This window comes from Lissotriton vulgaris, chromosome 3_1 (genome assembly GCF_964263255.1).
Source record: "Lissotriton vulgaris chromosome 3_1, aLisVul1.2, whole genome shotgun sequence".
NCBI classification, from domain to species: domain Eukaryota; kingdom Metazoa; phylum Chordata; class Amphibia; order Caudata; family Salamandridae; genus Lissotriton; species Lissotriton vulgaris.
Genome location: NC_141689.1, coordinates 855,877,509 through 855,893,907, shown reverse-complemented (window position 1 = coordinate 855,893,907; position 16,399 = coordinate 855,877,509). Strand labels below are relative to the sequence as shown.

Genomic DNA, 16,399 nt, shown 5'->3' with positions numbered 1-16,399 from the left:
CCATTGTCTACTGAGTTGCAGACAGAAGAGGCCCATCAAGAACTTTACACTTGCTGTAGTTCTAAAGGAATGGGTGGGGTGGGGGGCATCAGGGTTCACTAGGCCCCTGCACATAGGCAATCTAAAAACTTGGAAGTCATGAGTCATGTACGATGCACAGTTCCAGGATGTGAGGTGGCTGTGACATGGTGCGGTTTGCAGGACTTTAAGTGGGATGAAAGAGCTGGGTGTCTATCCAAGGGCCATGTCTGATGTAAATAAGGGCATGGCTTGAAAAAACCTAAGATAAAAATATTGCTGACCGTCTGGTATTTTGCTGTTTCTATCATTGCACCCAGTAAGATTAGACCTACAACAAGCCATGACTAGTTGGCTTTGTCAATGAATGTTAGTTGCATAAAATAAATAAAAAAGCAGCAACTACGTCTTCGTTGTATACAAAAATAGAGGTTTGTTGCAGCACACCCATTACCAAGTAAACCAACCCAAATTTGCTTTTGGACAATTATTAATTACAAGTTAAGACACAATTGTACTAGACATGTGAGGATAATACAATGAGACAAGTAACATGAGAGCATTCAGATGGTCCACACGCGTCATTAGTAGATAATTCTTATATTCATTTCCTAAGAGTTCCCAGCACACGATTCAGCCGACACGTGTTTCGTCTGTACTCAGACTTTTTCAAGGCAATGTTGGGAATGATGAAACAACAAATTCCTATGTCAGTCTGTTCACGAGGCACGTCCAGTAGCGTGTTTGCCAGCCAAAGAAGGTTACGCAATGTACTCAGTGGTCAATAAAAGCAGAAGAATGCAATGTAGTGCATGATATTCGCGATTTCAAGTTTTAGATTATCAGCTGCGGACTGTAGGAACGTCGCCCACAAGTTATTTGTATGCTGTGGATAGTGTAGTGGTAATATCTTGGTGAGTTTCTAAAAACATAGTCCTTAAAATCTGCTGCAACAGTGTAGTAAGTTGCAAAAAAAACGGGGCGCGATCATAGTAAGTCGGCAACCCTGTGCACGCGTACGACCACCGGCAGACGGACATTTCCGGTGGAGTCATACGCTCATGTGGGGCTGCTCGTGTGCTCCGAGGATGAGTGCGAGGTGGCCCCATAAGGGTGCAGAGGCCTTGGGCAGGGGAACAGCTCATCCGCCTGCAAGGTTCAAAATTACAGACAAAAGGTGTCCGTAAAAGGGATTCTCATGGACAACGGATGCGTGGTCCAAATTAGACGGTCCGTGAGATTTATGGACGGTATGGACGGATGTTAATTAGGATGAGGCCAGAGGCATGGCTACAAAAACCCAATATATACATCTAAGAAGCATTTGCATAGTGCAAACCAAGCTGACAGACAGTGGAGAGCTGTACAGGGTCATAGGCAGAGATACAATCAGAGAGTGAATCTAGGCTGGGAGTGATGGCCTCTGAAAGGAAAGGGGGACTATTAACTTTGTTGCGATGTAAAGCTTTGTGACGGTGTCTTCAGGTCTTTATGTTGAAGAAGGCTTTGAAAGTGGGTCCTTGTTTTTCAATTTTATGGATTTTTACAGATAAATACAGACAGAAAACAATGTGTTTTCTGTATGCATTTATTTTTTAAAGTGGATAAATACAGAAAAATGTGCTCTTTTAAGTAACTCTCTGTGCTATCTTTGATGAATTATAGGCCAGCAGCTGAGAATATGGACAGCATGGGGAATTGAAAAACAGGAGGAAATTTCTTTAAATAATGGCATACATCAACATATATTCAACATATATTTATAGTATAATGCTAGCATTTACCAGTGGATGTATTGGTATGTAATATTTGACAGCTAAAAGACAACAAACGTCAAATTATGAGTGTGCGTCTATCAGTTAAATAAATATGGAAATGTACAGTTTTTCAACTTCATTTATATGCAAAACACAAAATAAATATGGATAAATACATGTAAAATGGTCATAAAATAAATATAGATAAATACAGATGGAAATGTTGAAAAAATAAATACCATAAAAGTGTGAGGCCTGTAAGGCAGCTAATGGATTGGAGATAAGAAGGTAGGAGGTGCCAAATTGTGACGCTGTCAACAGAGAAGGCCTGTCATCCTATTCAGATTTTGCAACACTGAGAAGTAGACAGAAGATTAATACAGCTGGTACTAAACTTCACATTAGACCAATAATGCCTGAAGAAAGAAGACATGTAGCTGTGAGTAGAAGAAAATAGGGCATCGCAACAAAGGCAAAGGGCATTGAAAATGCGTCTCTTGGGTATAGGCAGCCAATAAAGAGTTCTTCGAGCCCTTTCTCCGTAACTCCTTTCACTATCGTTTCTGTTGTGTTTTGTTTGGTCTTCAGTTTTACCCTCTTGTCTTCTGTCACTGGCCTTATGGAGGCACTAGACTGGCACCTAGCTAACACTGTGCTACTTGACTGGAGACTTTCTGCATCCTCCTCCCTTTTTTTTCTTATAAGGCTAAGCCTGGGAATAAATCTTCACATCTTGTAGTAGGACAATCCACATCTGTCTGTGGGCAAAGCTAGCAGTTTCATTGCAGGCCAGTCCTGGCCTGTCAACAAATCCATTTCCTCGTGTGCTGGTCAGAGTTTTTTGTAGCTCCCTCGATATGAAGAGCACTATGTGCTTGAGGCAGGATTGAAGTGTATTGATAGAGTGGTGACTGAGTCCCAATATTTTAATGCACAAGATACAATAGGCGGTCATAAATGGTGGACATTTGAAGTCTGAGATGTCAATATACGATAGCGAAGGAGGCCAAGACTAGGTATATGGAAGGACTGCATGTCATAATTTTGTATACAAAAATATCAACTGACATAAATATTGTACCCTAAATATCATTCATGCAATGTCATCTCATACTAGGCTGGTCCATGTCTGTGGGGGAAATAGCCTCATAATGAATGAATGACTGGATTTGTCAAGTACTCAGCTACTCAGAGTGACCTTGCTCTGGGAAACCAGATATCCTGCAGAACTAAGCCTTACAGTGAGGTGAAGAGAAAAGTTTTCTGGGCTTTCCAAAAAAAGGAATTATTTTGAATAAGCCTGAGCCCTACCGGAAGGATTGTTTCCAAGCCCAGGAGATTAAAACAGAAAAAAAGGCCCATCTCTCCTAAAGCGTCGAAGTCAAGGGACCACGGCCAAGAGAGCCTCCGAGGAACAAAGTGCTTCCACAGACTACAAGGTCTATTTCTCTGTTAAAGATACTGTGAGCTTGACTCATAGAAAGCCTGATGGACCAGCACCAAGGATTTAAACTAAATCTTCTTTTTAGTAGGGAGCTATTGAAGCTCAGACAGGAGAGTACACGTGTCTACATAGTCTTGCTGTTGCTTGCTTGTTAAACCCCTTCTCTTAAAGGTGTAAGATGAACTGGCTAGCTGATCATTAAAAAGCATTGGTTCCCGACACTCTTTACAACGCTCTCTGTTGATGTCACCAGGAGGGCTAAAACTGAATGCCAGGAAGATGCCATGGACCAAACCTACCCTCCTACTACTCAATTTTACAACAGGATAATTTGCTTATAAAGAAGAGGGGACATGAAAATACCGTCTTGGAATGCATAGGACTAAATGCAGCTAATCTGGCACTTCGATGTCAGACATTTAAGTGCTGCCCACTTTGATATCTGACATCATTTAGTACTATATTGTCTTTAAATAGTTTCCATGCAGTGAGGTGGCCCATTCAGGTGCCAGTATAGTCCTCTACCTGACACTACCCTCTGTGCTATCAATGAATCAAAGTAAGCAGTGTAGACAGTGTAATCATCCTAGACTGGTTAATGTAGCTTATCTTCTGAGCTGGGTATTCCAAGTCCCCTCTATTTTGGTGTTCATGGAGAAATCATGTCATCTGTGGTTTACAAATGAGCAATTAATTATGGATGACTACAGTTTAATCTTGGTTTTGTTTTTGGATGCACACATGGCCATGGCACTACCTACCACAATTTCTGACAGAACAATCCTGAACCCTTAAAACTTAGATGCCGTTTTCTTACCTTCTTTTAGTTTGGCACTGGTTTCAGGGCTTGTGTAGGTGCCCGCCGGAGGCCTCCAGGACAGCACACCTGTAGGGACTTTCAGGCTTGGGAGCTCATGGACAGAGATCCTCCCAGGACTTCTGTGGCAATGGGACAGGCTTCTGGGAGCTGGCAGGATAGTTCTAATGAAGAAACGTCCAGGTAACCGTCTAACCAGATTCATGGAAAGATGTATTGTTACTGGTGGAAAAGGGAGATATAGTAGCTCAAAATGAAAGTAGAGTGGTCCCCAGAGGAACAGCTGGCTTAGGAGGGACCTTGTAGACTTCTTGGGTGGACAGATAAGGAAAAGTAGCATAGGACAGAGATGGAAATCCATGCACAGCATGGGGGGCTGGAGGAGAGACTGGGTCTGAGGGAGAGAAGTGATGGGGAGTCTCAGACAATGAAGTGAGTCAATCCTTGATGGTAGTGTCATTTACAGAGAAGTGCAAATGAATGGGAGATGTGTATGTAGTGAATTTCAGGATGTAGCAATATGGGGGCATGGGTTTGGATTCACATATGGTTAGGGAAGACAGGTCTACTTTGCAAGTGTAGGCCACATTGGAGAGTTCGACAAGGGTACCGGCCCTTGGCCCTCATACGACTCAAGTTCATTGACAGCTGCCATTCACTGGTTTAGCCATTTACTGGGATGCATGAGAAGTACATAGCAGAGTGCCATGAATGGCCATGTGACTACTTGCCACTCCATAACCTGACCTAATGTGCAAGTGCAATCTCAGGACTTAGTTTTAATTGTCTCCTAAATCCTGATTCAGCCAGTACCTGGAGCGAATACCCAAAATGGGATTATGAGACTTTAGGGAAAATATCCAAGAAAAAGAGGACAAACAGATGTGTATCGTTGTGCTCCCCCATTCCAAAGGCTATTTTCATTCCATACATTTAAACTCATAGTAGTGATCTATTACTGTGCCTCCAGGTATCTCTATACACTATTACTGATGCTGTTTTCTGGCACCTGTTATAATGACGTCTTCAGGATTATCCCACAAAACATATGCACCAGGGTGTCTACCCAACACGAGATTAGTTTGTCAAACACGGATCTCAGGCAGCCTGTTCTATTGTGATTGTAACCTGGGAGCCGCCCCTTCCTGCTCTCCCCAGCTCATCCTTCTTCACTCTTTAACCCCTTGCGTGCGGCGGGAATTCCCCGCCCATGCTGACTCCGCCTTGCGCGGGCGGAGTCATGACGGAACGGTTCCGTCATCAGCACAGCTCACCCGTAGCTGATGACGGAACCGCTCCGTCATCAGCATGCAAGGGGTTAAAGGACCAGTCACTAACTTAGAGCCTTGATCAGCTCTTCTCAAAGCAGAGGCTTTGCAGCATAAACCAAGGGGCGCATTTATCATAGGGTTGTGCCACTTTCGCGCAATGCAACGGGATGCAAACGCAACCCTTATATATAATTTACCAAGCCATGCAAGGCCACCGTGTGTGACGCTGAGTAGCTTGATAAATCTGGAGTGAAACAACACAACACAAATTGCTGCATTGCCTTACTCTGCCCCAGGGAGACATTCCATGGCTGATGCGGGGTGTTCCCACGTAACACCCATGGATTTTGGTGCATTCCCAGATTTACCATTACTGGTAGACCTAGGAATGTGCAAAAATGTTACCCAGCCCAGGGGAGGCATAATGAGGAGAAATATCTTTATTTTTCCTTGTTTTTTCCATTCTGCAGCATACATAGAAAGAGAAAAATGCCTCAGGTGATTGTTTTTGTTCAGGAAAGTGTCCCTTTCTGCATAAAGGCGATCCTACTTACAACGCAGGCACCCTAACACCGTGGTGCAAGAGTACCTGCATTGATGCTAGGCTGCACATTGTGGCGTAGCGCTGAGAAAAGACAGGAATGTTAATTACGACACATTCCTGCCCTTTTCCTGTCAAACAGAGCAGCATGTGGTTTGCTGGGTGGCGTGACTTGATAAATATGCCCCAAAGTATCTCTCTTTACTCCCACACATAAAACTCACTTATTTGAGGGAGGGCTTGCAGGCTGCCCTTTCAATCAAAAAATCCTCAAAATCACCCTCAGACAGCAATTTAGAACTAAATCGGAGAATCGCAATCACTTCCACAACACTATAAAGAGCACAAAAAAGACAGCAGAATGCCATCTTGTGACTCAAAAATTAATATGCATATATTCAGCTTGCTCAGAGCCTCAGCTGGCCTTTTAGAGAAATCAGAGAAACTCCCAAGCTCCTCTCCACCGCCCCAATAGGATGCTCAGAAGAGAACATGGAAACCTATTTGCCACAAAATCCACGTGTGTACCTGTGGGATGTAGGGCGCATTACCACGCGAGGTCTAGGCCACCAGATTTATCCTGCACTGCTCTCATGAGGACTCTAGAGTTTCCCCAACAGCTCAAAAATAAACGGAAAAGAAAGCATTATTGCCCAGATGCATCAAAGTACTTTTTTGCGATTCCTAATTTGCGAAAATTACCGAATCGCAAATTAGGAATCTCAAAATGGTATGCATCATTTTTTTCGCATTTTTTTCGTGATTCGGTAAAAATCGCAATTTTTACCGAATCGCATAAAAAATGCGATTTTCAAATTGCGAATTCGCAATTCCCATTCATTCCTATGGGCTGAAATGCCCATAGGAATAAATGGGAATTGCGAATTCGCAATTTGAAATCGGAATTCAACAAAGCATTTCAAGGGTGGAGAGGGGGGTCCAAATGACCCCCCCCCTGCACCCATGAAATGCACTTTTACCTGTAAGTTACATACACACATGTCCTAAGGACATGTGTGTCTGTAACTTAACAGTTTAAAAAATGCATTTTGTGCATTTTTAAACAATTTTGCAAATTACCACGAGGTTCAACTTCGTGGTAATTTGCACTTGCAATTTGTAAAATCGCAAATGTTTTAAGAATGGTGCATTGCATTTAAGGAATCGCAAATTTGCGATTCCTTAAAAGCAATCGCATTTTTGGAATTCGCTAAAAATAGCTATTTTCCAAAAATGCTTGATGCATCCCAGAAACCAATTTAGGAAGTGCAAACGGCCGATTTTTGCGATTCGCACCGTTTGCACTTCCTAAAAAGGTTGATGCATCTAGGCATATGCCCCCACGGCAGCACTCCGTATACAGCAGAGCACTATGCGCATAGATCTAAAGACATGCGATAAAAACCAAACACTAAAGCACCAAACAAACAATGCTGCACTAAACACATTGTAAAGAATTAAGAAACTGATGCTGTGCTAAACACACAGACCAAAGTACCTGTGGCACACACAGCAGTACCAAATACATGCAGTACTGCACTACACACACAGCAGAGCAAAAACACAATAAGGCACTTATACAATAGCATTACCAAGCACATCTACACATCAACTAGCACACCAGCGCTACCGCTTCAAACACACAGCACAGAACCATATATAACACAGTACCAAGCAGGCTATCACTAAATACGGCACCAATCCCACGACACTGACCTAAACACATAATAGTGTAAAGCCATACACTGCAACACTAAACACACATGATAAGGCAGTATGCATGCAGTGAAGCAGTAAACACACCCTTTATGGTATTAGGCACAAAGAACAGTAGCAAAAATATATACACACCACCCATCACACACATTACAATGCGGCGTACAAAAGTGTGCAACACTAAATAAGCAGCACAGAAATAAACACACCACTAAGCGAACAGCGCATCACTAAACATACAGAAACTCAACAGACGTGTGAAGAACAATAAACACAGCCCAACACTAAAGAGGTACAATACCTAAAGCATGTGCAGTGCACCCTAAACTCAAAGTGAAGCATCATGGAAGAAGTGTCACTCTAATTGCCTTTTGTAAACTTTGGCGGCTGGGGTACTCCGTCAAAACGGGAGGACTAAGAGTAAGCACCATATTAACAATAACAGAACCATTGTGTTCAGACTAAAAGTGTAGGGACGTAATGTAGTCGCCTTCAGGAAGCAGCTCAAGACCTGGCTGTTCGAGCAGTAACTTTCCCCTCCCCCAGCGCCTTGAGACCCTCCCGGGTGAGTAGTGCGCTATACAAATGACGTGATTGATTGATTGATAGTTTGCTGTGTTGAGATATGCAATGTTTTTTGTAATACTTTTTTTGTTGTTGCAGTTTTATACAGCGTAAACTCGACCCGATGGTATAGGGGCGCTTTACATGAGCATCAACTACACATGGCAAATAGTTTTTTGGTAGGCATGGGGAGATTAGGTGATTTGCCCAGAATCACAGGATGCTGAGCCGACGCCGAGACGCGAACCTGGTCGCCCAGTTCCTACGTCGGCAGCGCTATCTGTCTGTTAGGCCACATCCTCGCCCCGTGAAGATTTGCGTTGGGGATAAAAAACATCTTGAGAGCATTGAAGCTAAAGTGAATCATGCACGCAGGAGCACAACGAACATGAGGTGACTGTGGCATGAAACCAAACCGATATATTATCACTGTGTGACAGACTTCCCACACACATCAGAATCAGTAGCTTGCCTGTTGCGTCACGTATACACCTCCTTAACCTCCAGTTCAGTACTAGTTAGTGTTAACTAATTCCTTGAGTGGGTGGTTCTTATCACCATATACAGCCCGCCAATCTCACCGGTATCATGAAAATACTGCGTCACATATTACAAACTTACAAGTCAATAATTTATTAGGATAATACGACAATATGTACAGAAAATTACACATATTTACAATCCTCCCCTCCTCTCACACTGGGTAATGCGAGCAGCTGTTTTTGCAGGTAGACTCTATGTTTATAATACGGCTGCATCGAGTGCAGAAGGTACTGTGGCGGCAAACACTGTAGAAACAGCTCTACTTCTCTGGTACCGTCCCAGAAGAAACACCACACTGCACCGTTCAGTCAGACAACAGGGACCAGCACACAGGCCCCTGCACCCCCGAGTCCAGACAGGCTCCTTCTACAGACAGGCTCCGGGGACGCTTGCTGCGCGAGGCCTTGGGAAATAATGCCCGTTCATGATTTCATATTATTAAATCTGCTCTCAGTCCCGCCTCAGCGTCTCCCATACATACTCATCACGCGCGGAGGGCGCCTGACTGACCCACGCCTGAAATTCAGCGCCGAATCGTCTCTCAGTGTACTTGCAGACAAAGCAATAACCATATTAACGGAGGGGCCAGGAAGGGGATGGGCGCCCGTGGCCTTGGCCCATCAGAGCTGGAATGGAGGGCGTTTCCTGTCTCCACGGCACTACCTGGAACAAAAGAAAGGCAGAGTGAGCCAGCTGTTTAAATGGAAATAGGATGACGCATTTGAATTGGCGAGGCCCTTGCTGCGAGGGCTCTGAAGCACTTCCTTTCAGGGCCTCCCGCCCCCATGCTGCCGCCTCACCTGGGCCCTGGGCCCAGATCTGAAAGAGCCGTTAACGCGTCCTACAGGGGGCACTTAATGAGGCCGGGAGTTAGTGGGGGCAGAGCCCGACGGCCATTCAAATGGAGAGGAGACCAGGGGTTTCCCTGAGCCCCCACTGCTGACCATGAATGTGTCCACGGGGCCCGGTGCTGGGAGGCCCCCTTCCCGCCAAAGGCATGGAAATATTCGGCATGAAAGAACTCATTTCAAGCATAGAATATAAAACAGCCAGGGAGAGGCCGTACACTGCAAGGTTTCCAACAAAATAGGCGAAGGGGTGATCCTATTTGTTAGTATCAACAATGCCGAGTTAATTTAACAAATTTTTATGACGATAGAACGGTGATGATTAGAACCATATTGTAATGTATGTTTGGCCTGCTGGGTTTAAATGCATATATTTATTGATCAGCAACACCGTTCCAGTGAGCCCAAAGCTTAATTAAATAATACAAACGAGTGCTGCAACATTTAATTTGCTTCAGTCGACACGAGTTTTCTGTGGACGTCTACGAAGTTCACGGTCATTTTTCTTTGGGATTGGTCTACTTTTTAAATGCTGCTCATTGTTTGGCAATAAATGCGCACCCCAGGTTAAGCCCACGTTTTAAGAATTATGCGGCATTACATTCCAACCTAAATATATCATTTCGCGATTAAAACAAATCGTTAGTCAAACACGAATAATTAACAAAAAATATGTCCAGCCTACATCAGTTTAATTAAAGCCAACGCTAAGGAAAGGGTTGTGCTGGCTGTCCTCTATTGCGCATGCGCCTTTGTAAAACGTCTGTTCTGTTCTTACCGCAGTTCTCCTCGTGCGCTCGTTGGAAGCAGTGCAGGACTCCGAAGCCACACCGACACCAGGAGCATCCTTTCATGGTCCACTGTCCGTGGGAGAGAACGCCACAGCTCCTGCGGGTGGACAACAAAACATTAGCGTTTTATACTTGTAATGACAACTCGCTACACGGAGGGTCCAATGAGCGCATCCCCGGACACTGACAACCTTCACCCCCCCCCCCTACAATATTGTTTCCAGTCACTAATTGTGATGTGTAAACAAAGCATGCTCGGAAGCACGTACAGTCCGAGCCCAACCTTTCTAAAACGGGGCCAACATCTGAAATTAAGACACGTTATATGACCAAAAATAATGATTTTAGGAGTGTATCTGTCCTGTAATGCTTCTGCAGCACGTCCGTTTTGACAATGGTGCTTGAAACACATTTAAATCTCAGCTTTTGTCTGACTCAATGAAGCAGTCTCAGAGCAGAGACTCTCAGTACCTTAATGAGAGGCCCCGGGCATTATCTCATTTTTATTGACTAACCTGGCCATAATGCCATAAACTGCACCATTCGACCCGACTGTCGCCGAACAATGATATCATTTTTAGTTAACTACGAGTGATTTGTTAAAGATGATTCTTTACTTTATTCGTTGATTAGCCCATAGAATTGTTCAAAATTGATGTATGTCCTTTTCTACCCGGCTCGCCGTGCAACAATAATACACGTTGAGTGCCTTCTGGAGCCCTCAGAACTGTTGTGACCATTCATACCAACAACTCATTATAGAACACCGACCATTTTGTTTAGTTTTATTTTTTTTTGGAGTCTTTTCTGGTACTGTTTTCAGTCTTAGCCTTTGCTCGCACAATCTTTTAAGGTCACTACCAAAGGTCAGAGCAGAATGTTCTTTCAAAGGGGGAGGGGCTTGCAGCCTCCTGCTAGCTGTGGCCAAATAGCTTCAAGGATGGTGCTCACAATCACTAACAAACAATTCAACATTGTGGGTGCACTGCCTCGCTTCATAAGAATATTACCACCTGGCAGCACCAGCAGTGTATTCCTCCTTTTCGGGATGCCAATAGAAACATTAGGATGAATCCTCAAATATGCCAGGGACATCTTAAGGATTTTGGGGGCCCTGGGCCAAGTGGATTTTGGGGCCCCTGTTCGGAACAGCTTTGAAATTATGATCCAGTTTCGGCTCTTTATGCCCTCTTTGGCAATGTCACCGACAGTCCAAATTCTAAATGTGTTTACATCTAATATTTTGGGATAGTCATGTGTGTTTTCAATATTGTAACAGAGCAGCAGATCACTACTATTACTGCATATAATATCTGTGACACCCTTCCATTTCTCATATGTGAGGTCCTATTTTGATCTAAAAAAACTGTTTATGGATGTTGAATGAAACAGAAACACTTTTTGTGCACAATATCTATAATAGGTTCTCACACATCACCCACATTAGAAATAAATTAAAGGAAAACAGTGTTTAAAACCATCTATTTAAAAATTATTCAAGGTCATCAGGGCTAGACTCTGCAGAACAGAGCTGGCTGTATCAGGGGCCCTCTGAAAGGCTGAGGCCCTGGGCCAGAGCCCACGTTGCCCATGCCTTAAAACGCCTTTGAAATATCGGCCCATTCTCAAAGAAAAGCAAGTTAATTGTTTAAAGAACATTTTAACCAGTGGGACAAGCAACCCCAGACCCTGGCCCTCCCTCCCCACTGAAAGCAACCCCCCACCCTACTCACCTAATGCGTATGTCGTGTTCACAGTGCCTGCCACTGAAGTGCTTGGGGCAGATACAGAAGCTGCCGAGGAAGCAGGTCCCCCCGTTCTCGCAACATTTCATGTTAGGGGTGTTTCCTAAAAAAACAAAAAAGAAAACAAGCACAATTTTTACCAAACAGTATTCTGAAAACCTTAAGCAGTAGGGATGGATTTCCGTCCCATTCATTAAACTCATTCTGACAATATGCGAACAAAAAAAAAAATACTGCGGCCATCTTGGAATCCACGGTCTTCAGCATTCAGGGGAGTCCATTCTGCAGTGACTCCTTTCACACACACCTGCCGAACTCATTCTTACATAGGAGAGATGGCTTCTGAGACATCTCAGACTCTTCAAAAACAAACAGAAGGGAATCACCTTATAAGTAATCATGCAGGGAAACAGCTTCAGGGGAGAGTACCATGGTGGTGCTAGCAGCCGCCCAAATTAGTTAATCATCAAGTGCATTAAAAATTCACTACAAGTAATCCTTCCAAATGAGGGATTCTCCATGAGGCTAATCACTCCTATGTAACTATCACCCCCCCCCCCCCCTAAATAAACGAATACATGTAATGCTAGACAGATTTTCTGATATTGTGACCATTTCCCCAAAACAAAACACTATATATATATATATATATATATATATTTTTTTTTTTTAAACAACAGGTTAACTGTCTGTGGCCTGCAGGTCTTTGGCTTGTAAAAGGCTCAGTTAGTATTTGATAAAATGCAGTCTATGAAAGTGGTGGCTGGCCTGATCTGTTGGTGAAAGACTAAGGCACAGATTTACTATTCTTTCACTCAATGCACAGCAGTAAAGGAACTTGCTGAGCTGTGCTGCATGAAAGGGCGTGGAGAAATGCTCCATAGTTACAAAGATATGGAGCATTTCGCTCTTTCTTTGGGTGCTGTCTAGTGCCAATGCAGACACTTTAGTGCAAGGGCGCTTGTGTTACAGGCAGCATTGTTTTCGTGCAGGAAGGTGTCCCTCCTTGCACAAAAACAATTGTTTGAGTCACGTACCTCTCTCTCAGTATGCTGCAGAATACAACGTAGGCGGAAAAAGGATATTTCTCCATGTTACGCCTCTGTCGGGTAGACGCACTATTTTGGTGCAAACCCAGGTTTGCAAGTCTCTGTGCATCTGGGTTTGCGTCTAAATACATGGGTGGATGCCTAGGAACGCCCATGCTTCACCTATGCAACAACTACCCGATGCAATGTAATGCGAGGCAGCATTTTGCACTACCATGCATTGCTTTGTATTTACTAAACTACTCAAAGTGACTTTGCGTGGCTGAGTAAATACCAGTTAAATACCTCCAAAGCCTTGGGACGACCTGTGTCAAGCAAGGGCAGCGCAAGTCCTTAGTACATTTTCCTTAAGTTTGGTTTTCATTAAGTTGTTCCATCTCTGTGGTGGCGCCGTTGGCTACAAAAATTATTGACAGGAATGAGACCAAGTAAACACCAGTGGCTTAGATTAATACAAGCGTTCCAGCATTCACTTGTGTTTGTTTCTCAGACCTACATACTGGAGTAAGGATGCATCATAATGTGTGGATACACAGGGGGGAAGAGTTAGCACCTGGGTCCATCTCCCGAGTCATATGAACATCTGTGTTGGCCAGCCTCAAGTCCACAGCTCAGTACTCAAGAAAGTTGACCATTTTTGATTGTATGAAGTTCCAGCTGAGGTTGTAAATATCTGACGAGCCAGTGGCTTCCAGTCAGAATTTCGTAATTTACAAAAACAGATGTCCTTTTAGTGCTCCTACATTTAACTTAGTGGGCAGATAAAGTTTGGGGTGAGACTCCGAATAATCCAATCAGTGTACTTCCTCCAGGTGATAACAAAGATTATGTCAGATTGTTCCTAATGGCAGAAGGAAGTGACGCATAAATATAGCCCAACATTCACAATGGCAAAATGAACTCCAGTAGATTCACTCTCCATAATGTTGTTTACATTTCACAGTATAAGCAATGTTAGCAGAAATACGGTGCCACAACCCCCTCAGCGTCAGCTCAGGAGACCCCAGCAGGACCCGAGCATCTGAGATCACTGGAGAATATTAGTAACAGCTCCAGAGTAACTCAGCATCACCACCATAGGAACACTCCCTCAAGACCAGAACATTAGAGGGCCCGAGCATCATCCGATAACGTCAACTTTAGAAGAGCGCCTCATCAGCATCAGAGCACACAAGCAACACTAGCGCACCTAAATAGCAAAGGAGTAACCCTCTAGAAAACCTCAGCATCTCGGGGCGCCCAAGCAGCAGCAGAGTACCACAGCACGGCCAGAGCAGAGCAGCCAAGCATCCTTACAGAACTTGAACTATTGAAGAGTACGTCAGCATCCAAGCACCGTGGCATCAGTAGAGCAGCACAGTATCCCTCCAGAGAAGTAGGGCAACAGCAGCCTAGGAACACCACAGCATCACCACAGCATTGTCCGATATCTCCAAAGCTACCAGAGCACCGCCTGAGCACAGCTTCATAGTACTAGAGTACATCTCCAGAGAACTATAGCACAACATGGGCAGCACAGCAGCACCGCCTTAAGCAGCCGCTTCAGACGTCGACGCTGTCACAGCACCTTGGCTTTATAGTACATGCCCTCGGCTGTAAAGCACCACAATGTCCCCACGGAGCATGCGCGTCAGCAGAGAATTTTAAAAGAACCACAGCACACATTCGGAGCATGTCCAGCATGTCACCAGCCCGCTGTACACCAGGACACTACACCACCACACTGGGACCCCCCTGCAGAGTACGTGCAGGTGAACCCCAACGCTCCGGACCCAGTTCGAAGCTGGCCAGGTACTTGCCACTGCCGGAGGGGGCCCCTTGAGACCGCCCCCCATGCGCAGAAAAACTGTAAATACGTTCTCCCTCTGAAGAAAAGCCCCTCTACATGGAGCACGCGAATCTCCCCAGTTATAACACTAACACTATGCGGGCTGAATAGGCGGTTGTACTTTATCAGCAAAGACCCGCAGTTTGCAGACACTCTGCACCAAACAGGCCCTTCGTAATTGGTCAATGGCCCGCGGGTTGACGCCTCACTTACCGTAGCTGGGCCCCGTCGGCGCTATGTCCGCTCCAAGGCGGTGCTGCGCGCGCCCACGAGGATGGCCCATAGCGTCCAGGGTCCGCTTTAATTTCTCCGAAGACGAGCTGTGGGGGTCCGGATCCTCTTCCTTTATACAATTGTCCCCTTCACACCCTAAAAATGTAAAAATTGAACACCCGCAGTTTAATATAAAACAAGCACAAATAAATAAATAAAAAACAGCGAGAATTTACTTCAGGTGGAATATACCGAAGCCTCACCTTGTCCAGGGCAGATCGCTTCGCAGGAGAGGAGCAGGGCCAGCAGCAGCCTGGAAAGACACAACAGATACCAACCATCAGACTCACTTAAAAACCAACGAGAAAGTTGATATTGTACCACGGGGAAGGGAACTTGTTAGAAGGAAAAAGTACTAATATAAAGTCAGACACGTGTGTTATCAATGCTGTAACACAGTAGCAGTTCACTAATATTACTGCAAATAATCTCTGTTACACCCTCCCATTTCTCATATGTGAGGTCCGGTGTTGATCTAAATGACATCACTCACATTAAAAATAAATTAAAGAGAAACAGTATTTAAAACAAACTGTTCAATAAATATTCATGGTCATCGGGACAAAACTCTCTGCAGAACAGAGCTGGCTCTACCAGGGGGACCCCATAAAGGCTGGGGCCCTGGGCCACAGCCCACTTTACAAACCTTAAAATGTCCCTGGCTACATGAACCGGTTTTTGTGTTGATTTTTATGAAGTGCATATGGCAAATGAGTGCCACAGTGCCGTGCACACACACAGGGGATAGACGAGGGAACAGCTTAATTGTGCAAAGTAAACCGAGGCAGTGCCCTCGAAATGTACTGCGTAAAAGCCAAATTCTCTATATATAGAAAAGTGTCACGCTGTTTTTTTTGCGGCCTTATATTCCTCACTCTAAAATCAAGCCAAATAGTCACTCTGCCAGTACAAACATCTCTTTTTTACTGTTCTAAGTCCGTAGTGTTGAGTGTGAGAGTGCACACTTACCTCACGCCGCGCATTCCTCTTCTGTCCTGGTTCTTTGCACAGAAGCAGATCCCGTGCCCAGGAGCGAGGGCCTCTATAGTCTGTTTTGAAAGGAGAGAGGCCTCGGGGCACTGCTACCCGCCACGCCCTGTGCAAAGAGGAAAGTGCTGTGCCGAGGGGAAGAGGCCTCGAGGCGCCGGTGCGGGCTCAGGGTCTTGTGTTTCTAGGGATCGGTTCGGCGTCCAG

General features: G+C 44.7%; 1 protein-coding gene across 1 annotated transcript; it reads right to left on the bottom strand.

Annotated features, from left to right (window-relative positions):
* Positions 1–9,201: 9,201 nt before the first annotated feature.
* LOC147727122 (cryptic family protein 1B-like) lies at positions 9,202–16,188 on the bottom strand. Its single transcript, XM_086963059.1, has 6 exons — positions 16,175–16,188; positions 15,409–15,458; positions 15,146–15,301; positions 12,044–12,158; positions 10,298–10,407; positions 9,202–9,334 (listed from the first exon to the last, which is right to left on the bottom strand). The coding sequence occupies exons 1-6, from the start codon at positions 16,186–16,188 to the stop codon at positions 9,213–9,215; spliced, it is 567 nt and encodes a 188-aa protein (XP_086819185.1). The 3' UTR covers positions 9,202–9,212.
* Between the last annotated feature and the right edge of the window lie 211 nt (positions 16,189–16,399).

What these genes read in the sequence shown, in the direction of transcription:
- LOC147727122 (XM_086963059.1), bottom strand. An exon ending in AGCGATCTGCCCTGGACAAG is followed by an intron (nt 15,302 to 15,408) that starts GTGAGGCTTCGG and finishes TTACATTTTTAG; the next exon opens with GGTGTGAAGGGGACAATTGT. An exon ending in AGCGCACGAGGAGAACTGCG is followed by an intron (nt 9,335 to 10,297) that starts GTAAGAACAGAA and finishes CTTTTGTTCCAG; the next exon opens with GTAGTGCCGTGGAGACAGGA.